General features: G+C 42.0%; 1 protein-coding gene across 1 annotated transcript in view; it reads right to left on the bottom strand.

The window, feature by feature from the left end:
* Positions 1-24852, bottom strand: part of kcnt1b (potassium sodium-activated channel subfamily T member 1b) — a gene marked incomplete at both ends in the record, with an annotated part of 58862 nt that overhangs the window by 15689 nt on the left and 18321 nt on the right. Inside the window, 17 exon segments of the mRNA XM_079222946.1 lie at positions 237-472; positions 584-733; positions 2278-2386; positions 2664-2772; positions 3016-3079; positions 4182-4318; positions 4511-4675; positions 5196-5376; positions 6874-6968; positions 8267-8350; positions 8625-8699; positions 10072-10131; positions 10300-10348; positions 10459-10527; positions 11091-11163; positions 11166-11246; positions 12449-12528. Coding sequence (XP_079079072.1) covers positions 237-472; positions 584-733; positions 2278-2386; positions 2664-2772; positions 3016-3079; positions 4182-4318; positions 4511-4675; positions 5196-5376; positions 6874-6968; positions 8267-8350; positions 8625-8699; positions 10072-10131; positions 10300-10348; positions 10459-10527; positions 11091-11163; positions 11166-11246; positions 12449-12528 — 1817 coding nt within the window.

Here is a 24852-nt window from a genome sequence, read left to right on the forward strand (position 1 = left end):
AAAAGCATTACAGCATCACCAAGGCAGCCGCCACTCAGAAGTGTGAGTGAGTAAGCATCAGCAACAAAGCATCCATTTTCTCTGTGTACATGGAAACCCTTTGAACCTAACACATGTCAAACTCAAACTGAGTATACAGCATCTTCTACCCCCATTGTATTCTCTCCTTCCTTTCCCAACTTCCAAACATTCTTTTTTCTATCTTTTTCTTTTCTTTTCCCAGCTCAGAGTCTCACCCATGCTGGCGATGATGCTGTGCACCGGCAGCCTGGGCGGGGCGTCGTAGAGGCCGCTGACGGACAGGCCCTTGTTTTGCTTCTCCTCCTGTTTAAAGATGAAGGCTGAGTTCTCCTCCTTGGTGATGTTGATGTAGTAGCAGGTGTCTGCGCCAGCCATGATGTGGCGGGGGCCAGGGTTAAGAAGGATGCTCTTGTTGTCCTCTCTCTTCACTCCGATCAAACACACACCGTACCTGGGAGGTAAGGGACACACACACACACACACACACACATAAGAAATTACTCTAACGAGATCAAACATCATTGTAGCGTGTTGCGATTAAGCTAATGGGAGTTTCACTAACTTCTTGTGGGCGTGGAAGGAGGCGTAGGTGAAACTCTTTCCATCATACTCCCCGAAAAACTTGCTGTCACACAAGCGGATGTGGTAGACCTCGTTTCCAGAGCAGCGTCCATAAATCCTCTGCCACTGCTCCGGAGACAACTGCCCCTCCCTGAAACAGCATCATCGTTAAAATTACAGCAACATGACGTTTCAGACTCCTGCAATGGACTGCTACCAGACAGCAGTCTGGTTTTTAAGGAAATAAATACATATATGTTTTGCCTGAATTCAATGTCAGAATATAATATGACTCAAAACTCATTTCATAGAAGAGGGCACCTTAAAATAAGTTCCTACTTTATTTGCAACTCAGAAGCTCTTATTCCTGCAGAGACTAATACATCTATGTGAACATTTACGACCCTATACTCCCCAGCTTTCATAAATTCGGTCAAAACCCTGAAGAAAAAGGCTATACATTCATTTTATTTTGGCAATTCATGTCTTTCCTGACTTTTAATCAATGTGATAACATTTAAATTATTGCCAGTCTAAAGGAAGTGTATTCCCAGTCCTGCCAACTTCACAGCCCCAAGTCAGTGCATAATGGAAATTAAAATGTATGCGCTGCGTCTGGACAGCAGTGAAGATATAGTGGTCACCTTGCACAGAATATAAAAAACAGTGCCAGATGTATTGCCAAGCCGGAACCAGGGTAATGTTTACTGACAGTGACAAGTTTCTGCAGTCGTGACCGTGCGGTAGTCAGCTCTGCAGAGACAAAAAGCAGGTAGTCTGTATAACCGAAACTAACCTCTGCTGCAGGGGTCTTACTCACCATTCTCTATTACTAATATTTCAACATGAATAATGACACGAAGGGATATTAAAAATGAACGGAGCACTCTAATTTAGGAAGATGAAAAGTTGACTTGCTGAAAGCTACAAGAGAAGGAAGATGTCTGTTCTCTTGCTACTGCGTAAAAACACTTCGAGCCAAATAAAGTTAACTATGGTCAGGAACAAGTTTAATATTTCAAGAACACTGTAAACTCAAATCACAGTTTTAACTAAATAAAGCTAAAAGAATAGTTCAACTTTTTGGGAGATAGCTTTTACTTGGTTACTTACTTGGTTGAAAATATTACTACTCTCACGTCCATCCGGTACACAAGACGCTCTAGCCAGAAGACAGTTAGCTGAGCTTAGCATAAACAACTAGAAACAAACAGCCTGGCTCACTCAAATGGTAGTACAATCTGCCAACCAGGATCTCTAAAGCTCCCCGTTTTAACAGTTTCATGTTTATTTAATCTGTTCAAAAACCTTTTGGGAGGCACATTTTGTTAGATTCGGACTGAGCTAATTATTTCCACCCGTTTCCGGCCATTATGCTAAGCTAAGCTAAGCATTGCATCCTGTTTAATTGACAGATATTCGGGTTGTTATTGATCTACGCAAAGAACTCGAGGCAAGAATGCGAAGTGCATTTCCTCAGGGATAAAAATTTAAACAATTAGATTCCTTTGACTGTGAGAGCACTTTCTTAAATTTGATAACTTTTAAATTACCCCAAGTGCAAAGTATGGCCAGCATATTACTTTGAGAAAGTTGCAGGACCACAACGATAAAAAGGAAACATGGTCAGCGGATAGCACTGTGAATCCACAAAATGCTAATGTTAATTGCCATTATGATATAGCATGTACTCACTGTCCTCTGGAGGTGTGAACAAGGAGCGTGACTAAGGTCGACGTTGCGGGACACACGCAGTTCAGCGCCAACATGGCATACTTGAACTCCTCTTCACAGACTACGTGATCTGATTCAAACGAATACATTGCAATAATATAAAATGTTAGACTTATGCTGAACAAACAAGAATATTTTTTCTAAACCTGTTTAACTTTGAATTATGTTGCCCCAAACTTTAAAACTATCGTAAAAATAAAATGACATCAAAACCTCTCTTTAAACATCAGTTTTGTTTTTTACTCCGAGCTTAAGGAAGTTTAACTTTTAAAATGGCTGCCTTTTTAAAAATGGATTGAGTAAAATAATCAAGTAATCAATAAGTTGGCAGTCTTTACGACACTTACCTGCAAACTTAACATGGAATTTATTTTCTGGTTTGAGAATTTGGACGTAGAGAGGGCAATTCGGAGCAAAATCTTTTGCAGCCCAAGCCCTCAAAATAGTCTGATGATCCTGTGGGACAAGAAAAGACTCCATTTCACTCATGCAGCAACTCGTTTGCAGACACAATACAAACGTTATGGACCATAAAAGTTTCACTCAGTGACTCAACGTGCTCCCAATACTCGATGGCAGGGCCACAGGATCACAACGTCGTCTGAATATGTCAAACGCGGAGGGGAGTGTGACGGGAAATCGCTCCATTTAAATCACTGTGAGAGAGAGATTGTTTGTACTGGGCTTGATGAGACTCACAGCAGCAGTTCGGTCGACCTCGTTCCTGCTGCTGAGGATGAAGCAGGCCTCAGCATCGTCCATCCTGAGCGCAGATAGAGAGAAGAGACAGAAAGAAACAACCTGTTATGACTGAGAGGAGGACATTCCGCCAAGCGTAAAAGCCATTATTTACGGAGATCAATGCTTTGTAGAAAAGCCAGGCAGGGGTGAGTGCCAATGTCCTGTGACAAAAGCTTAACGGCCTCATTCAATTGGGAAAACAATCCCGCTGATGTTTGACACAAGAGCGGCACACAGGGGGGGCAGAGATCATTCATTTGTGACAGGAGACACACTTGGATGCGATATGAAATGTTTAAAGTCTTTCAGCCGAGCAGGGCTGATGTTTCTATGAGGTTTACCTGTCTGGGTGTTATTTTTTAATCTATAAACATGTTGGTGCGTGAAATTGCCCTGGAATCTAATCACCTGCATAACTTTGCACACTGAAGAGGGGCTCTTCGAAAAGGAGACGGGTTCCTGGACAGATATATTTTACTTTTACACTATCATGTCCTAGTGAGAGGAACTTAGACTCCATTTCACTGGTATCAAGCAAGCAGCAAGAGCCGCCTGAATGGCCCACTGGGGCCACACTATTCAGTACACGGAGACCAAATTAACAGGTCAAACATATTCCAGCGTGATCCACCAGTCTCTATTGCTGCCTGTCCTTTGTGGCCTTTGATGTGAGTAGATGATCAATGTAGAGTGAATTCCCATTACACTGATGTGCAAGCAGAGGGCAGACAAGTGAACGCGTAAGTACCGGCTCCTCTATAGGAGCACTTCCTGGACTCTGATTTGCCAGTGGAGAACTTAAACTGTACATTAACTTTTGAAGTAATTTAGAGATTCTTATCCAGAACTTAAAATAAATAAAACATGGATTTTGTTTGAGACTTCAAGTTAAACCTTTAAAAAAAAAGACATGATCTGCAGGTTAAATGACTGACTTTATCAGACATTAAGACCAGGGCCTGGTTTCACATAGCCGGATAATCACATTGAGTTTCCATTAAATACACTAGTCGGTGCACGCAGCATAAGCGGTTTTATAATGAAAGTTGGAATCAGAGACGACACTCCCATCTGCTGAAAGGTGTTTGTCTGAATGCAAGCATGCATGCCACACTTGAACTCACTTAGCCCTCATCAAGTCCTGGTCTTTGAGGGCAGATCCTTGAAGGTAGATGACCCTCTGGGACCACAGGGGGATCTGGAGGATACGGCGAACCTGAATGTCTATCTCCGTTGGACACAGGATCACGACGTAGTAGTCCTGCAAAACAAGGTTTACGAATGCATTTATTTCAAATCATGCAATACTTTCTTTTTTTTATGTCACAAAATGGAATAAAGTGTGTGTACTGAAACAGAAATCTGTAGTTATTGTCATCCTGCTCATCACTTAACCATTCCTGTGCTGCCGGGGAAAAAGCAACTGACCAAAACAACGATTTTGTTTTGGTACCTGTAGTCTCGGATGAGCGTAGAACTCGTTGAGGAAATCCATCAGCAGGTCAATCTTCAGCGAGCTGACGCACAACACCACGTGTTTCTCCGTCTGCGCCCGATGCCGGCTGTAGTTCCCTCCTAACTTCTGGCTCTCCATCCACAGGTATGCTAGTTCTTCAAACTGACAACAACATCGACGGGATGTCAAATGCAACAATCAATTAATAATAAATGACAGATTGATTAGCTGTCCGGACGGTTAAAGCACTGAAGTGAAAACTGCTGATGCAGTAGTTTGCCAGGCAGCATGAACTCATTTCTATTTTTTCCCCCAGCACGTCTGAGGAACATTCAAACAAGCGTTTGTGATCTTTGAAAATAAATAGCATGGCGAAAAGGTAGATTCATCATGCAGCAAGCGTGACCCGATATGACTTGGCCTGAATTTTTAGTACGATTTGCCGAAGTCTTCTGCAGCCAAAAATGTCAGAAGAGAAAGCATTTTATTACGTTTGTACTTGCTGTACTCTGTGATACCTGTAAGAAAATGTAATTTCATATTTGACAACAGTCCCACAAAGATCATCACTAGATGCAGAACACAACAAGAATTGCTCATGATGAGGAGACGGCACCTAGTACCGTACAAGGTTTACTGAAGTGTGGAACCCTTCCAGGTGAGTTCACCCCGCATTCATTACCTGCAGTGGGAGCACCACCAGCGCGACACAGATGAGAATGACCACCAGCAGCTGGGAGGGCCAGATCTGAGGCGTGACGTCCCCGTAGCCCACGGTGGAGAAGGTGACGATGCAGAAATAGAAGGAGTCAAACAGGGACAGGTGCTTCCCGGCTCGCTCTAGATGCTGGATCCCACAAGCTCTGCAGAAAGATGGGGGGGATTCTCGTATATGGTGCTACATCCGACATGTCCCCTACGGGTAATGATTATTAAAATATGTAAGCTTAGTATGGGAAGCCGTTTCAGCTCAGTGGACTGGATATCAAACTCTATTTGCACAAGATCAAAGGGCAGAAGAGTAAATACACCTTAGGCTTCTCACCAGTGTGTTATTTAATGTGACACTATCGATTCTCCGTCGTTTCCACTTCCAAGCTTGTGCCAAGTCATTTGTGTTTTTTTAATTGATGAGTTGGAGATTTAATGAATCCCTCAGAGGGGAATGCAGATTACTGAGTGTACGGAGTGGAGAAGGTAGGTACAGGCCAAGGCACAAGAAGGTGCCAAAAAGGTACAGTGTGTAGCATTGAGGGGGATATTCTGGCAGAAATGGAGTTATAATATTATCAAGCCTGTTTTATTTAGTGTATAATCACCTGAAAATAGAAATAGTTGTGTTTCGGTTACCTTAGATTAGCCTCATAATGCGTTATTATGCTGTGATTTTAATGGTCCGGCCCACTTGAGATCAAAATGGGCAGCATGTGGCCCCTTCACTAAAATGAGTTTGACACCCCTGCACTAGACCTTTCAAACGAATACTTCTCCCACAAAATTATCATTTGTTTATCAGTTACTCACCTAAAACCTTAAAAGACACTATCTAAAAAAACACTTCACACTTGTGCCGGCGTGCTACTTGTTTTGCGAGTCTAAAGTGCATTCGATTGTTGGGTTTTAGCGAAAATGCATGCGTTTGGGAAGTCGTGAGCATACAGCTGGATAAATGAGACGGATTATACTGCACATATTGTGCAAGGGGTTGAAATCAGATGCTTTGATATAGTTGTGCTGTAGTTGTTACTTCAATTCATGAAGACTTCGGTCCATTAACAGATTCTCCGGTCACCGTGAAGGAATGCAAGAGAAACATTTCCTTTTTTAAGAATGAAAGATAACCCAGGGTGAGTAATTGATATACAAATGATCATTTTATGGCTGAAGTATTCCCTTAAAGAGCTAAAGATATAAGAAGTGACTGCTTTGATAAAAACACATTGGTGTTATAAAAGCATAAATTAATAAGGCTGAGAATCAGCTTTTCCTGCTGTGTTTTCTTCTTGTTAGTTATTGTGCTGTTCAGCACAATTGGTCACAAAAGTTTTGCATTAACATGTATTTCAATTTTAGAAATGTATATATTTACCAATTGCTTTTGCCAGTTAACGTGGCTAACTGACCTTATATTTCATAGCCAACTTCATCTCGTCAGATAAAACTGTGTTTTACTACTACATGTTCAATCTCTACTATTACAACATATATAGCTTCTTCCAAACGATCCACCTCGTCCACGACATGCTGTGCTAGAAATGAGGTTTTCTGGGCCGTGCGGTGCAGTTGACACAGATTTTGCAGCGAGAGACCGTAAACAGGAAACCCATGTCTGTGAGTAACAAGAAGCGAGAATCACTCACCCAGTGAAAACCAGACACATTAAGGTGCAGATGAGGATGAACACCTGGTTGTACATGGCAGAGTGGGTCCTCTGGATGGCACGATGGAAGTCATTCTGCACATGGGGGAAAAAGAGATTACTAGACAGCTGGGTTTTTATTATCATATCCATACCAATGACTGCTAATTGAAATGCATTGACAACTTTAACATGTGTAAGTCCGTTACTGTCTTCATATTCATTAACTTTACCCTGATGAACAGACAAAAGAAATCTGCCATACATTCACTACACACTGTCCTAACATTGCGTTTCCTCCTACTCCGTCTTGAAATGTAGCAGCTCACGACTCATTTCCAGTTGCCCCTTGTTAGCATGTTCTGCCTGCCAGCGCCTCCCTTCCTCGCCTCTCCAAACTGTCCCTGTTTTCGCTCCATGTGCTGGTCCGCTTGGCCTCGGATTCTACCATCTGCCCAACTACCGCTTTGGCATGAGGCTCTTACTCTGTCATGGTCTCATCTGAATCACAGCGAGAGAACACACTACGGCAGTTGGACATCATCTAATTGCTTTGAATGCCATGTTCCAGCACCTACTGTATCGGAAACCCTGGACAATATTGATACTCTGTGTCCCAGGCATTTTTTTAATCCCTTATATGTTTCTATGCTGCATTGCAGTGTTTTGTTGTGCCTGCATTTGCTGATGGTGCTGCCTGTGCTCGAAATGCGCTGTGGCCCCCAACACACTATATTTATCATTTTCTTGTTCCATATAGGCCTACGGTATATTAAGTATTTGCACGCTTTGCAGTTGCATCATTAATCCCCAGCAACAGCTGCTGATCGCATAATAATAATCAACTGAACGAGTGTGAGTCATAAGTAGCTGCCTATGAAACCATCCATACAAGACACATACCTTAAGTAAAATGCTGTAATATGAATGTGAGTCTGATCAATTTTAATCTAAAAGTGCTATTTATTTGATACCTTAGGCAATTGTGAAAAAACGTCCTAGCACCTCTTATCTTTTCTCTAAACAAGTGTCGGCTCAGTTACCCTGATTTAATGGTTGGTGTTAGCTTTTAAATTAGCCAGCAACCTAATTTATCAAAGCAAACAGCGTTCACAGTAACCATTGCCGACAATGTTACACAAACTCTGAGCTAATAACACTAGCCTTAGACAGAGACATTGGCTGGTGCACAGTGTCAGCTCTTTTGAATTCTCTTCGGACTGCTAATATTGTATAAGCCCAGTGAGGCCTTATTGAGCTGAGGGCCTTCAATATGGCTGCGACAGGATGGATAATCTACCTTCGAAGCCCTCAGTGGGTAAAAAACAAACAAACGCAAACATAAGTTATGTGTGCTCGTTTTTTGATGCATTACATCTATTGAAAATACTTACGATCATGTTCTCCAGTGAACCTTTGGCAAGCCAGCAGTTCAGAAACACCGGGACGAAGATGTTTCTCAATGGAGACCAGAAGATCTTCAGGGAGGAGAAGGAAAAAAAGACGGTAGAGAGAAAGGGTAAAAAAAGTCAGTGTAATATTTATTCGTAAACATTCCTGAGACGCGAAAGGAAATCGTTATTCTCGATACAGGGAAGAAAATGAATGTAATATGCCCTTGGATGAAGTACACATAGTGATTGGGCTTTAATCATAGATTATCGTATTGCTCAGAGCCAAAATGACCTTGAGTATTAATACATTTGTTAATGAAACAGATTGACTGCTCAGTTGATTAAACTAATTACTCACTGTAATTATAAATGGCACTGAATTGATCATCTCCAATATGAAGGATATCTGGAAGATCTGCTCCCAAATGTTCCCCTGGAAAGCAAATTAAGGGAAAATGAGAAATGATTCAATAAACCAGTGACAGCGCAGATTGTTTAACTCCAGTGATAATGACCATCAGCAGAGACATGGAAGCAATACTGTATAACAGGCAAGAGGACAATGGTTGTGTATGTTGTGAGTTAAAAGAATTGCTTAATTCTTTGGTATAAATAATTTTAGTATTGATCTGAACTGATCAAAGCTGGAACGGAGAGGTTGGTAATTAATGCTGTGTCGGGAAACAACACTCATTGACCTGGTTTTGTTCTTGAGGCATTCAATGCAAGTGCCTGTTTGTGGAGCATGTTAATGATACTCAGCTACTGTGCAGTGTGTGCATACACAGAAACAGAAATAGTATCATAACCTTTGTAATTCAATCTCTCTTGATCACAAAGGCTTTCTTCTAGATCTTATGCCTTTTTGAAGAGTTGACTTTGTAAACTACTGTATGTTGCATTCTCTGCTCTTGCTTTCTAACATAAGTTATGTAAATCAAGCTTATTAGTGCCCTTGGACTTTTACATGCTGAATTGTGTATTCAATAAGGGAGGGGGGGAGAGGGCAGAGTGCACAAGGTGCAGTTCAGTGGTGGCCTCCGGCTATGACGCTTTTAAAAAGCTTAGTGGAGAAAATAAAAGTGTTTGACACGGAAACATTTAATCAGTATCACAAAAGGGGATTTTCTCTTTCTTAAATATACGCAGAATATGTCCCTAAACAGTCATCTTAAATAAGGGGGAAAAAGAGACATGGCAAGACATAAAAAGAATACAAGAAACTGCGTATAATAAAAAGACAAAACTCAGCGGATTACCACAGGGGAAAAAGCTGAAATGTACAACATGTCCGAGAGACACTAAGTCTCAGAGCAGCAAAGCTAAATGTTCAAGCAAAGCCCATATTTCCGGTTGTATTTCTATTGTTGTACTGGACTGCATTACATCGCAGGGGCTTTTTAATATGTTGTCAACCTCTTCATATATTTGCGGGAGAATACATTCCAAGAGAATACATAATGCTGATATTCACTCAATACTTGCACAGTTCCCACTTTTAAATGCACGTGGAAACCATTTGAGAGGCACAAAGTGCACCTTTAGAGGACTCGCATAGATGAAAGGAAAACAGCACTTCCAGCCCTGTGCACTGGTTTATGAAACTTGTAACTGTCCGTGATGTCTGAGTCTAGAATTGGTGGCTAAAGTCTTCGAGCCCCGTGTCTCCGATAGGTGCACTGCTTGGCCCCGGCACTTGGAGTAGAAACTGAAAGCTGTCGGCTCACAAGGGAGAACAAACAGTACGACAAGCTGTACGACGTCAGTTCGGCTTAAAGATAGAAAACGGTGCACCGGTTCCTTACCTTGTAACTGAGATATGTGATCAGCACGGTCTCCAAGAAACTGATTAAGGCCACTGTCACCTGGAGCAGAGGGCAGAGGGAGACCAGTTAACCCAGCAACGGGCAACTCGCCTCTTCTGCTCTGCAATGCTTTTATGTTATACATGGCTGCTAATGGGTCTGGGTTACTTTAACACGTAGTTCAAGCAGTGGAATTTGGTTCATTTATTTGAACATTATTAGTCTCACCTGTATCGCCCACACAGGTTCCCGTCTGCTAACGCAGAAAATCAACGACCTGTCAAAAAAACATATGAAGGTTTTCTTTGGCGCACCACCATGTAATTGCAACGTCAACAATGAACGCGCTTCAGGTTATAATGAAATCACATTAAGACGGAAACATACCAGTCAATTCCTGCCGAGTCTGCTGTATTGTTGTGGTAGATGGTGTTGTTGTGGCTCCGATATATTACGCTGTGGAGAAAAACGGCAACAGGGGAAATACAAAAAGAGTGTGAACGTGTGTCTGTGTTTGTGTGTGTGAACATACCCACTGGGAAACATTTTGTTTAGTTGGTATGTTGCCATAAAGAACAAACCCACATGTCTCTAAAAGCTGCTGGCAGTAAGAACAATACAAACAATCCACTACTTCCACATGACTGCACAGACGGAGCAACACACACAAATAAAATCACTTCATCCCTTCAAAATAAATAAGAAAACATTAAGATGGCCCCAGGATTAAGTCATCAAAAACACACATTTAATGTGTCTTTTAGTTTTGGGATTAATTCTCAATTAGAAAATTAAAAAGTGACTTTTTAATTTTAAATAAATGTTCTCTGGTCTTATTATTTCTTTCACATTTGTTGCTCTATGCACATGGCATGGGGAAAATATTCTTGAAAGAATTTCAAATATAATACCAGAGGATAATAAGAGATGGCATTAAAGGTGATAAATGAGACAGTTACATTTACTTTTCTGAAGCAAAGGATGGAGCATTAACTTTACTACGTATCAAAAGCTATCACAAAATATAGACAATGTGGAATAGGGGGTAACTGCTGAGAGTGACTCTCACCATGGGTTTACGTTGTCCTTCTTGGGGTCCTCCAGGGTGACTCTCAGCATGTAGAGCACACAGGTGAGAATCTTCAGCGAGAAGTTGAACAGGCGGATTCTCAGGCCTGTGGACCAACAAAGACAAACGGTCCGGCTTAACGGAGGTGATGATCGCGTAAAAGGAGTTTGTTTTGGTCTTTGATATCTTGGTTGCTTTAAAGCTCTTCACACTTTTCCCACAATTGTCCATCGTCTAAAGTTCAGCCAGTGTTGTGACCACCTCTGTCATTGTGAGTCGACTGCTGGCGACAGGCGCAGCCGGATCGCCCCTCAGTAGAAAGTTGATACCGCTTGAACACAGTTGTTTCGCTGCATGAACTGCCTTTAGTAAAAAGCTTAAAGAGGCCAGATGTGTTGAAGCCCTGAAGCATGACTAATGTAGTTTTATGCCGCTCTGGCACCTTGTCACAACAGATTTCCTCTGATGCACAGCTTTAAAATCCTCTCAAGAGTAACGCAACAAAATAACCCCAGAACCTATATGGGTGTCGAACATGAAGAAAAATGGAGATCAATGATGTCAAGATAAATGACTGATGGGATGGCACAGAAATAGGAGAGTGGGCACACAACACCACCAAATAGTGCTAGTTGCATTACCCAATTTCTATCAGCCTCGGCAGCTTCCCTAATATCTTGTGACACCGACCTCTTCAGATGAAGCCGGTGTCGATGTTAAAATGATTTGAAACAAACAAAACAAAGGAACAAACAGTGATGGCATAGAGCAACAGACCCCTGCGGCCTGGTCTGACATTTACATTAGAGTCTGCTGTTTTATGTCAAAGACTGCGGTGGCTTATTGACAGCGACAAGTTGAGGGAGAGATGGCAGATGTCATTGCCGAGGACACGTTAACACTGTGATCTACCAGGGACACGGAGTTCCAAAATTGAACATTTTTACAACGAGATGCAAAAGAGCGGCTTCCAGACACAATGCACCAAACTGCTGTGCTGCACCAGCGTCTCCGTCAGTGATGTTGTGGCATCGCCGCTTTTATCTTCGATTGAGGAAAACACTGCAGCGCTGCCTCGTTTCTCAACAAATGAGCCGTGCTCTCTGTACAGTAGGCGTGCACACAGCAAGGACAATGTCTAACAATGAGGCAGCTAATAGCCCGACTGAAAAAGGAATATGATATCCGTCGTCAGTGGCTGCAATTTCCCACATTATGCTTGTATTTGTCCATTTAGCTCTGAGAATATCAAGCGGCAGCAAGCCTCTTTTGCATTATGGTGTGATGCTCCCTGTCGGCTATACTTACTTGACCTTTGGTTTTTGATGAAGAAAAGCTTCAGCCTCTCCTTGAAGGTGTTTTCGTTGACATAGAACTCCACCTGCACCCTGTGGGGAAGCAGTCACATGTATAAATGTTAACAGGTGAGCATGCACGCAGCACAGCCGGCAACATATATACACACACACACACACAGAAATGACCAAACACTGTTAATCTTACCTTGGTAGTATATATAATCAGGCGGGAGACAAAGCAGTGGATTTGCAGTGATATTACTTTGGCTACAAACCAAGACAATACCTAAGTTTCGGTACAGATACCAAAATTAAATACTTGTTTTGCGGAATATAAAACACATTTTGGATCATCAACATACCCCAATTTTTGCAACGTCTTTAGAATGTTGTAGTAGCTGAAAATAGTCCCTAACAAATATGATATTTATTCCTGTTTGGATAGGGTTTGCTAAAACGTGCCGTGCCCAGCTGCTTCGGGAAATCAACAAGTCTTCCAACCCATTGGCCTGGGATTGACACAATGTTTAATACAATCACACTTATAAAAACTCAATCATAAATGTGCAATTTGGAACAGAAAATATCTCCTCAAAGAATGAAAAACAAGACTTAGAATATGAGCAAGCATTCGATGCATGCCAGTTTGATACTTGGTGCAAAGGATACATTTCGGTAAATACACAAAAAAGTATTGAGGGTTAATACCCAGCCTTTGTTTGCATCCTGCTAAAACACATTGGTAATGTAAATTGTACCATTGCCATAAACAGTGCTTTGTGTGCAAATTCAGTGCAGGAAAAGGCTAGGCAAGTCTTCCTTCTGATACATTCAACACAATACCATCCATTTACCATCAGGCCTTAAAAAGCTCCCCTTCCCTGTGCAAAAAAAAAATCACCCACAAATGCATAAGCTTGAAACTCAATGTGCAGCACTGGTGCTTGTTAAATAATACAGATTATTACATAAATAAATGGCCCATTTTTTCTTCTTCTCCAAACACCGACATTCCCCCAATGGTGCACCCACCAGCTAGGATTCATATGCATTATGTAAAGATATGACACATGCTAAGGCACGGTTTTGTTAATTACTCCGAGACATTCGATCATCCAAATTGATAAATTTGTGCGTGTAACAGGGACCATAATAATACTTTCCATTTGCTCTTAATATTTCATGAACACAATTAAAACCCAACCACGTAATCTGAAATGTTTTTTTTTTACGACTGTCTGTCTCACTGCCTGCTTTATACTGAGCAATACCACAGAGGGGTCCATTTATAAATGACAATCACCTCCAACATTAAAAACTCCTCTCCTTCAAATCAAATGGACTGTTCTCACTTCTCCTCACAAATCTTTGGACCGACATAATGGACTTTAATAGGCGTGGGAGCTTGACCAAACGGCCGCTTAAGTACTGTACTGTAGATGGTTCGATGAATACAGGTAGTGAGACAGGCCTATTAACAGTTATATAATGTCGAGAGTGTGTTGTCACTAATGAGCATGGAGGGGGAATTAACCGTGGTTCCAAGAGGAACCCGTTAGAGCCTGGCGAGATGAGTGCAGGGAGCAAAAAGACAAGCGAGGCGAGTAGGAGGGCAATTACAGCAGCCAAATCCCAAGATAGGTATGTATGTGAGGATTAAGAGTGTAGGTGGAAGGAAGAATAGGAGATGTACACCATCTTCCAGCTGTTCCCCGCTCTCCCTCTTCCGGCTCTATCGCCATGGAGACAGCTTCCCAGGCAGGACATGTTCACAGCGGTCTGCGTCTGTGTGTTGTGTGTTTCCATTACAAGGAATTAGCCGCTGCTGCACACACATTTACTTGTCTGTAAGCACCAATATATATATGCAAATCCAGAGGTCAATAAAGATTGTAGTCTCCATTGACACAGCTGTCAGAATGGACATAGACAACAGATACACAGGCTTCGTGTTTAACCAGCTTGACTACAGACACCTGACCTGTATTACAGTCTGTAAACATTTGGGCGGAGACACGTTATCGGTTATGTTGGAGAGGGATCCTCCTCTGTTGCTCTCCCTCAGGTTTCTTCCCTTTTTTCCCTGTGAAAGGGTTTTTACTATCTTTATTTGGGGGAGTTTTTCCTGATCCAATGTGAGGTCCCGGGACACGGATGTTATGTGTACAGATTGTAAAGCCCTCCGAGGCAAATTTGTATTCGTGATGTTGGGCTATTTAAAATAAACTGAATTGAATTAAGTAGAGGCAAAAAAAAAGAAAACGTGACTCTGTCAAACACTTACAGACCACAGCATTAGCAGTTTTGTTTTTTACTTTTTATGTTCAACCAATTGACAACCACTACAACCACAAATGAAAAAAAAATAAAAATTCTAAGTAGCTCTGACGAGGGCTACAAATGGCACTTCTTCCAGCTTGGCGACTGCCAGTCACTGCAGGCCAAAAGCAATACCTTTTAAGTACTTACGCTCTTTTCTTTGGCATCTCTGTCGTCTGCAAACCATCACCACCAATCTATGGACATTAGCCCGACATCACAAATACAAACAAGAGCTGTTTGAATATCTGAGAGGGCAGACAGCATCTCACAGGTTGGTACTTCTTAACCATAAGAAGAGACACTCCCTTTACTTCCCTCAAGAATAAAAGATGGATGGCCAGGCACGAGCCAGGATTGTTTGCACATATTCACAATAGATGGTGAATGACATTTTGTCCTCAATTAACAGGTCTACATGGTATGTGGAGCCTTTTGTACATATGACAGAGTCAGTACGAGGTTTGTGATAATAATGAAGGTAATGAGGAGCAAAATAAATCTGAGAGGAAGAGGGAGCTGGAGGGAACAACCTGTGATCAAGCTTTCAGTGTTAAAGTAAATACACAGAGTGCTCCATGACCGTTGGAAGTGATTGGATTACAATTTGATATACCCTTGCCTGAGACACAGAGAGTATATAACTGCAATATAGACTCTGTAAATAAAACATTAAACTGTTGATGGTTAAGATTTGTTGGCCTCGTGCAACATCACCTGAGGCTGAAATGATGAAGGGAACTCTGAGCACCAAGACGTCTACTCTGAGACAACCCTGTGTCCAGCAAAAAGACATTCCCATACAACGAATCTTTCGTTTGGGAGGGAAAAACATTCTCCACTTGGTTAGGTTTAGTAAAAAAAAACATGACGATTTGGCTTAAAATGACCAAGAATTAAAACAAAACGAGCGCCAAAGCTTCCGTATGCTCTTGATTCAAAGCAGCAATCTAATCCTGTACACAGTCTTGTAATGTCCAGTCGGGTTGAGGACATTTTTATAGTGTTCAATAGTCCACCAGTTTTGGCAAATCAACAGATGTGGCAATTACTTTCCCAGTTATGTCTGACCAATCAGAGCTAAACTACACACCAGGGTTCAACGTTTGTATTCTTCTTAACCTGCGATCTTGCCCTGACACTAATAGTTTTTTTTCAATTTGTGGTTAACAACAAAGACTAAAAGGAACTGTCATATTTTATCCACCTTGCTCTCAAACTTGCGGCAAACTGTGCAAAATAAAGTAAAAGTTTTGCCCACGTCCAGGATAACTGAAGTACTTGCTGCACCTCAGCTCACAATCTTCATCTTTTCCCACCGCCCAGATGGATATTGTGCGTGTGCAAGTCGCTACAGAGATGAGAAGGAGGCGGGCCGGCTCAAGTTTCAAGTTTATTGAGAGAGCACATTTCAAAAATACTAAAGTTAACCTGAGTGCTGTACTTTGGCCAAACAACAATACAATATATAATGTAAGGGCCTGAGGGGAGGTGTGGCGGATGGCATCTAAATTCCAGCCAGAAGGCCCCACCCGCTCGTCAGGAGAGGATTGAGATCAGCTGGAGGACCCTAATCTGCTGCCTGCACGCAGCAATGTCATGGAAATCGAGGGGAAACTAGCTCCAGGGCTAGGTAAACTAACCTTTCTGTGGGCTTTTTTACAATCAAAAATAAACTGCTGTACTATACTAACGGCCAGAGGAGGGACTTGTTGGTTGTCCCTAAACCATATGTTTCCAGTGTTGCACCTAGCCCACATCATGTCCTGGTGGCCCACCTCGGGGTTGAGAAGACAAGGCAGCGGATTGCAAGCCGCTTCCACTGGCCAGGCGTGGTAAGCGCAGTAGAGGACCATTGTCAGACCTGCGTTGAATGCCAAAAGATGAGCCCTAAGCCCCACTTTAAAAGTGGCCTGGCTAAGAGACTGTAGTTTCAGTAGTTAACTGATAGAGCTCTGGACCGAGCTACAATTTGAGTTTAGTGTTTGTGTCATTAAAATCCTTTTGAAACCTGCAGAACTGCCTGTGACTGCTGCATTGCCCTAACTTCGGTGTCATCCTGTTGCAATAAGACAGTGGTTCCCAAACTTTTTCTGTCAAGACCCCCTTTAATGATATAGGAACATTGGAACAACATATACTGTATTTCCTCACATTGAACAGCAGGTTTTCTCAAACCATAAAATAACACAATTATGAACAAGGTGTGCAGGTCTACATGGACCATATTATTTTGTGATCATATTCCTAGGTATATTCCTATTCATATATCAATCAGTGACTGGTGTGGGCTTGCTTTGCTTTACAGATTTTGTCAAAGCGGGATTGCTGGTTGGAGATAGCTACTCTCAGTTCATTCTCAATGTTCAACTTTGATCTGTATTTGGTCTTCATTGCAGCAACTGCAGAAAACCCTGTTTCACATAAATAGGATGTGGCAAAAGGCAACAGTATGCCCATAGCTCTTTGGCCTAGTAGTGGGTAGTCTTTCTCCAATCGAAAACACAGCCAGTGAATTGGATGTGAACTGTAGTCTCTTTGTTGAGTCAGATGTCATGTCAATGTACTGCTCTTCCTGGGTCTCGTAACCAGTCATATTTGGCAGAATCCTCAGGGAAGTACTTGTGAAAGTGCTTTTGCAGGGCTGAGATATGAGCCTTCATACATGGAATAATTGTATTTTCCAGCTCATTGTTTTCTAGGAATGCATTCAGGTTTTCAAAGGAGTCCACACTCACGTCTGCAAGCCTTCTCTCCCACATCTTCAGTTTTTTTGTAAAAGATGTTATTTTGTCTGTGAGCTGTGGAAGATGAGTGTTGGTGCCTTGCAACTGTAAATTCAGTCCATTGAGCTTCTGAAATATATCACTGAGATAGGCAAGCTTCTGTAAGAATGAAACTTGTGGGCAAGGTCATTCCCTTCTTCGGTCAAGAGCACTCTAATCTCATTCCTCAGCTCAAAAACCCTGGACAGTACCTTCCCTCGTGAAAGCCATCTAGACTCACTATGCCACAACAGAGCTGTGTGCTCGGATCCCATTTCTTCACATATTGATGTTAGAATCCTGGATTTCAGGGGTCTGGTTTTTATGTAGTTGACTGTTGTGATGACATCTGTCAACACTGAGTTCAGTTCGGGACTTGGCTCTTTGGAGGCAAGTGCCTCTCTGTGAAGGAGGCAGTGTGTCCACTGTGCTTTGGGAGAGACGCGCCTGATAAGAGCTTGCAGTCCGTTGCGTTTCCCAGCCATCGCCTGAGCCCCGTCTGCGCAGACTCCCACGCAGTTCTCCCACTTCAGATCTGCCTCTTTCAAATAGGCGTCAATTATTTTAAAAAGTTCTTCTGCAGTGGCCCTGTTTGGTATATATTTGCAGAAAAGCAAATCCTCCTTTATTTCTTCCACATGAATATACCTGACATATGCTATTAACAAACTGTCTTTACTGCTGTCCGTTGCCTCATCCATCTGCAGAGCAAAACGACCATCTTTCATCTTTTCAAAAAGCTGCTCTTCCATGTCTGCAGAGAGGTCACCGATACGCCTTGAAATAGTGTTTGACAATGGAATAGTTTTCAGTTTATTGGCAGTTGCTTCATCAATAACTGTTGAAACCATGTCAATGGTTGCAGTTAGTATTAACTCCTCCGCTATTGTGTGAGCTTTTTTGCATTGGGCAGCTCTGTAGGCTACTTTGTAGGAAGCGAGTTGTGCTTTAATGGGGACAGATGCAGCTTTTTCAAAGTGACTCTGCTGGGCATGACAGTTTTCCAATTGTTTTTGGAAAAACTCAAGGTGCTTGTTAATATGTTCGGGGTGGTGGGTTTTCAGGTGTCTTTTTAATTTAGTGGGCTTCATGCTCTCTGCCGCCAGTATTTTAAGACACAAAACACTCTGGGGTCTCTCATCCTGACCGACAATAGTGCTTGTGAAGCCCAGAGACAGATATGCCTCGCTATATTTCCTTGCCTTTACCTTAGTTTGAGGCGTTGTCGAGGTGGTCGCGTCGCCTGTTGCGGCTGTAACAGAAGTTCCATCGGATTTGCGCTTTAGACCAGTCACAAATCTGTCCATCTTTGTACATACTTCCTTCTCTTATCTTTATCTTTCTCTGTCGCTCCGTATCTTTCTCGCTCTGTGTCGCTGTGTGTCTCTCTCTCGTTCGCGCTCGCTCTCTCGCTCGCGCTGGTTTTGCCACAGTCGGTCTGTGACATGAGCTGCTCTGGTGGCGTGGTTGGAACAGTGCAAGTCACGTCGGTTATTTTATATTGTTTTACCGGTGTATGTGTGCGTCTGTGGGTTGGTGATGAAGCCGCGACCCCCCTGTAGTACCACCGCGACCCCCCTAGGGGTCGCGACCCCCACTTTGGGAACCACTGCAATAAGATATCTTACTCCTCAGCTGCTTCCATCATCAGCTCTGGTAACAAAGCTCGCAAGCCTCATTTAAGCCCAGCACACTATCATGGTTTACAATAAGATCCAGACTTTTGGGCACAGAATCAGAAGAACACAGACCATTACTATGCCACAGTTTGCCCTGTCCCCCTTCTGCTTGTTGAAAATAGAAACCTCCCTATGCACCACCCTCACACATGTGCCGGATATAAAACCTGCAAAGATTCTAAAAATATTACACTTTAATACGAATATTCAAACGCTGTGGACATCTTAGTCATCCTCTGCTTCTGTACCATTAAGCTGCATCTAAAACTTCACATGGGCTTTTGCCAAATTGAGCGTATTTTGTCAAATGGATACTGAAAGCAGGACTTTCAACAGGGACATGTAAGACTTCCTGTTGTAATCGGACGTGAAAGCACAGGTCATTTCTGGTCCTCCAAGGCATCCGTGCACTCTGTAAGCGGCTCTATGTGTGTTGGAGTTGTGGAGAGGGTCTTCGCTATTCTGTGTGCACATTTGTTCAAGGGCGTAGAAATCCCTGAAGATTGTTTTTCCCCAAAGCTTTGTACAAGTGCAGAGCAGCACAATGTATTATATTTTCACCTTGAATCAGCGTGTCAAGAGATGCTGACAAAGCGGTTGTCACATGTCTATGAAGGAGTGTAACGCTATAATGAGTGCTAGTGAGAGTAATGAGAGTTAAAGAGTTGCATTACTGCGCATTCAAAATTGGACACAAACAGAACTGTGTGGAAATGAGGCTTAATCAAGAATAAACTTTTATCAGCCTATAAAAAGGTGAAAATGCCAACAAAATAAAAGTAAAGCGTGGGTGTATAAATTCAGTAAAAATGGGAAAAGATGAGTAAGAAAGATACTAGTGGATTAATGCAGATGTCATATTAATGACACCCTTTCTAATGGAAACCTTGAGATAAATGTACATAAACATGTGAATTAGTCACTCCTTTATAAGGGTGTGCTCTCGTGTGAAATGTTATATAACTGCTTGACTGGCTTTACTTTCCCAAGGACTTTCAAGAAAATGTGTCTTCTCTTGTCAGACACTACTACCTTCAGAAAACGGATATAGGCTTATCACACCAGCCTCTGTACACACCACGAAGTCGGCAATGATGGCACGCCATTTGAAAAGAAGAGAGTAGGAAAGAGCATTACAAACCAATGTTAAGCAGTGTCAACTGTCAAGTAAGGCTTTCAGAAACAAAGGCAATGTTTCTTTCACATCGTGTGACAGAAGAAAATCCACCTTTTAGATACTTTCGCTGTAGTACAGATCACCAGTCTGATGCCAGGTGTATTCCAGAAAGTGTTTTTTACAGCCTGCTACCTACCTAGTGTCTCGGGATCAAGCGCCTTCATATTGAGAGCTGTGTTGGTTCGAGCACCCACTAAGAATGCACCTTGAGCGCCCTTGACCGAGATGAAATTTGAGGTTTCATAACGTGCTGTTGCTTAACACGTATGACGCTTGTGTTGCTCTTTGATTCTGGTGCTCTGAAACAGATGGGATCAGCACAAAAGAGGATAACGGTGATGAAGTGAACCCTAACATGTCAGCACATGATTATAGCTTTCCACTTAGTACATCCCCAAGGATCCCAATCCACTTTCCCACAGACCCAGAAAACACCACACTCAGGAGACATCCCACCACAGCAGAGTGATGAATCCTCTGCAGCAGGTCTGCTATTGACATGCTAAACTGCCAGCATGTATTGTCTACATGTTGGTTGAACAAATCTACATTCATATTGCAGGCAAATCAGATTTGTTTATCATCTCGGCAATAGAGAAGGCTTAAACCCTGCGAGAGGGAAGTAGCAGGAAGGGATAGCAAATTGGAAGTGCCAGAGAATTTATCTTGGCGCTTGAAATGCGATTATCAAAAATTGCATTTTTATTTTTTTTAAATCTAGATATGCCAAAAAAAGGATACGAGCTGAGAATCTGAACATGGGATTTAGATTCAATAGGGGAGTTTGCTTGATTATCTCAGCCTACCACAGCTAGCTGTAGCATTAGCTCAACGCTCAATTGGGATTTTGTGGCTTCGTTCACAGCAAAGATCAATGAAAGACATTAACCCAAATAAACAATTAAAGAAATGCCCTTTGAAGAAAGAAGAGAAGCCATGTTTTTCCTACCCGGCAGCTAAATCTATTGCACTTGCACACTTTTAGGCTCAACATGTTATTCTTATGAAGCATAGAGGACCCAATTCTGCCATTCATGAAGCTATAAATACACAAGATTTTGCATGTTTGAGGAAAGTATGACAGCTTGTGTTGTCGCATTTGAAGCTTTGAATGTCTCTGGATATTCCCGTCCAGATACTTAAGAATAAATCCCTTGTATGTTCAGTGATGAAGAAGCAGTACATAGCATTAGTACAGCATGGACAATTGACATTTTTGTGATTTCAGTGCCTGTTTCACCAATATAACCCGCAGTGTGTCCAGAGACTCTCCTCTTCAAGCCAAGATCTAACAGTGACAGAGTGAAGACTGGTGTGCACATTCAGTCAAGGGACAGATAATACACCCGGAATATGTTGATAAACACACAAGCTGCCTTTTCACCATTTACTGCGACGTGATCGAATGCATCAAAACAAATCTGTGTTCTGTGCTAAATGTTGCTTTTGAATCTTTGCCACAACAATTGTTGAAAAGGTAGCAACACATGAATGGGTTATTCTCAGCATTCTGCACACATCACCACACCAATCATTGCCCACTTTACAGATAACATGTCATGGGGAGATTACCTCCAAGGCATAATGTCCCACGTACAGTTTATGCAAAATCCGAAGCGAGCAATACTACGCATGTGCTTTTGTGCTCGCAAAACAGTCTTGTGTAATGTTACCATTGTAGATACAATCCATGCCATGCAAGCATGATGCTGCCAGGGACTTACTGGGCATTGGTTGAGTCCATACTGTACTCCTCTTGATACCTGGACGCAGCACACATGGACACAGAGACATAGGTTAGGACAGTGGGGTCGAGGAAGGAGGAAAGGGAAGGAAAGAGCAAAAAGAAAAAAAAGGATGCTACTCAGGATGCCGCTGTAATTTATTTGCATTCACTTGCATCTCGAGTCAGAATGCAACCATTTTAGGACCTTGTAGAATAATCTGAGCTCAGTTTGTGCAGCAAGAAGGTTCAAGATGTGGATCTGAGGCCATGTTAGCAAGTTGATCCAGACTTCAGCTGCTTCTTACTGCACAGTTAAAGCCCACCTTTCGAGACTTTGCAGGCAAGGTTTCATTGAATCGCCTTCAAATTCCACATGCAAGTAAGCATAAACATTCAGTGGAAATTGACTGCATCTGACAAAATGTATTTCAGAGCTATTAATTCACAGGGCGCATGCAAAGCAAACTCTGCACATTAAAGGTAAATCAAAAACGTTGCTTCAGCTGACTAACAAACAGATGGGACACTTAATGCAAACCACAGGGGACACACTCTCTTGGTCCATCTCACATGTTGAGATGACCACGGAGGGAACTGACAGACAGGGAGACATACCTAGATATGTAATGGCTGACCGACACATGGACAATTGTGATGGACTAGGGGTCAAAGGTTAAACAAAAGGTTCCTTTTAACAATAAACCCAAGTTTGAAAATGCTTGAAATGGTTTTATAATTAGTTGCCAACGAAGACACATTACTGCGTATTAAGTCCCTCATCCTTACATGTAACCGGCAGACATATTTCCCAAAGCTTTAAAACACTGTTAACAGAATTATTAATTGAGTACTATGTCTGTAGGTTATTGTCCTGTTCTTGCAATTCCAAAACAGATGCGAGTACACCGTTAGTCTAGTGAGTAAAATGCTTCGAGGCCAAGTCCAAAGCACGTCTAAAAATATAAATTTCAGCAGTGGCTGTATAAAAATATAATTTAGGTTGATATCTTTGAAGCTTGTAAATAATCAAAAGTCTGTCTGCTGGTCAAAGTGTGAAGCAGGAAAGCCGGAGAAATAGGTGTTGTGAAAAGTTCATTATTTAGCAGTTCAGGCTGTTTGGTTGAAAAGCTTCTGACAAAACAAGCCTTTTTAAAAAGGACTAATGGAGTGTCCATTAAACCCCGGAAGTAGTAGGTCACAAGAGAGGAACTGTACTTTGCTGGTAATTAATCAAGTACCGTTTGACATCTCAACAACAGAGCATAGTCAATTATCACGGTCCCCAGGAACCAATGAAATCCTCAACCGTGGGATTCAGTCCTATGGCTTTCAGTGGATTTTGAGAAAAAAGATTAACGTCAACAATGTCCCACTCCTTTAGCTTTCTGATAAAGCTACCATAAAAGTGAAGAGGATTTTAAAATAATAGTTACCTGAAGTTTGTAATTCAATGGAAGTTTCTCTCAGCAAGACCTTTAATGAACTGGAAATCATTTATTATGGAGGTTGCAGTTACAATCATGTGGCATGTAAGGTTTTCCAGATTAAATTAAAAAATTAAATGATTTTATTTTAGACCTGTAGTGCATATGAGAGAGAGAATAATTTAAAAAAAAAGGTTTAAAACAAAGATGGATTGACAGGTGTTTTGAAAACTTTCTGATAGCAGTAAAGTCCAACTGCATTGAAGGATATGCAACAGACTGATGCGCTGTATGTGGCAGTGGAAAAATGTATATTCCAGCTATTTGAGACAAGCTATCATCTTAGGTTTTGCATATGTAAAGTGGCAAACAATTTGTACCAGTTGTATACCAGTGTGATCTGCTGGGCACCTTTTAAAAAAAAATTAGTTCGAAGTGAAAAGGCAATTTACAAATGTGTCGCCTGCTCATCACAAATACTGTACAGGCATGACATCAACCCCTCTGCTGGGAATCTCACTGTCCATTGTGTGGCTATTTGACACAACACTGTAATGAGCAGTAAAGATGCTATCAGGCTGCTAAGAGCTTTAGCAACGTAGAGAATACGATTAACCGAGGCGCCCCATTAGCCCACAACACTCAGCACACCGGCTCGGTTCCCTCCTCTGTTTCTTCATCATAAACCAAATACACTGAATCATCCCAACATGAATGCAGTTAGCATCACAATGCCCTTCAATGTTTCACTCCAATGACGATAAAACAAATACAACAAAGAAGCGAACAGATCCTCACCTCCTTGCAGCGGATCTGGAATCACAATTGTGAGCTGAGCTCCTGAGACAACACGTGCAAAACGACCAGCCCATTCAAAGTATGCTTTCAAATGCCTCAAGGACTGACGGATAGAAAGTGGGAGGGCCTCGCACACATACACCATCTCTGCAGCAATTTCAGGGGCAAATGGGATTCGTAGTTTTCAATCAGTTTACCTGCATCAGGAAGCTTGTCAACACTTCCTCATAGACTACAGTACACAGCACTGTACAGGCAGCTCAGGTCAATATGACCTGGCATATATGACACCTGGTTAAGAAGGAAAGATAACAGCCATAACATTGCCAGCAGCTTAATTATTCTGTCCAAAACCTACATGTTAGAGTACTGCTGATCTGTAAATAAAAGCTGCTGGACACAAAACACTTATGCTCCATTTCTATTTTACCTTTTTCATAGAGAATACCTGTTTCTGACAGGCTGGCAAGTGTCCATTAAAACCTAATAATAGAACCCCTTCCATGGTTCTGGTCAACAGCTAAAC

Source organism: Taurulus bubalis, assembly GCF_910589615.1.
Source record: "Taurulus bubalis genome assembly, chromosome: 8".
In the NCBI taxonomy this organism is placed as follows: Eukaryota; Metazoa; Chordata; class Actinopteri; order Perciformes; family Cottidae; genus Taurulus; species Taurulus bubalis.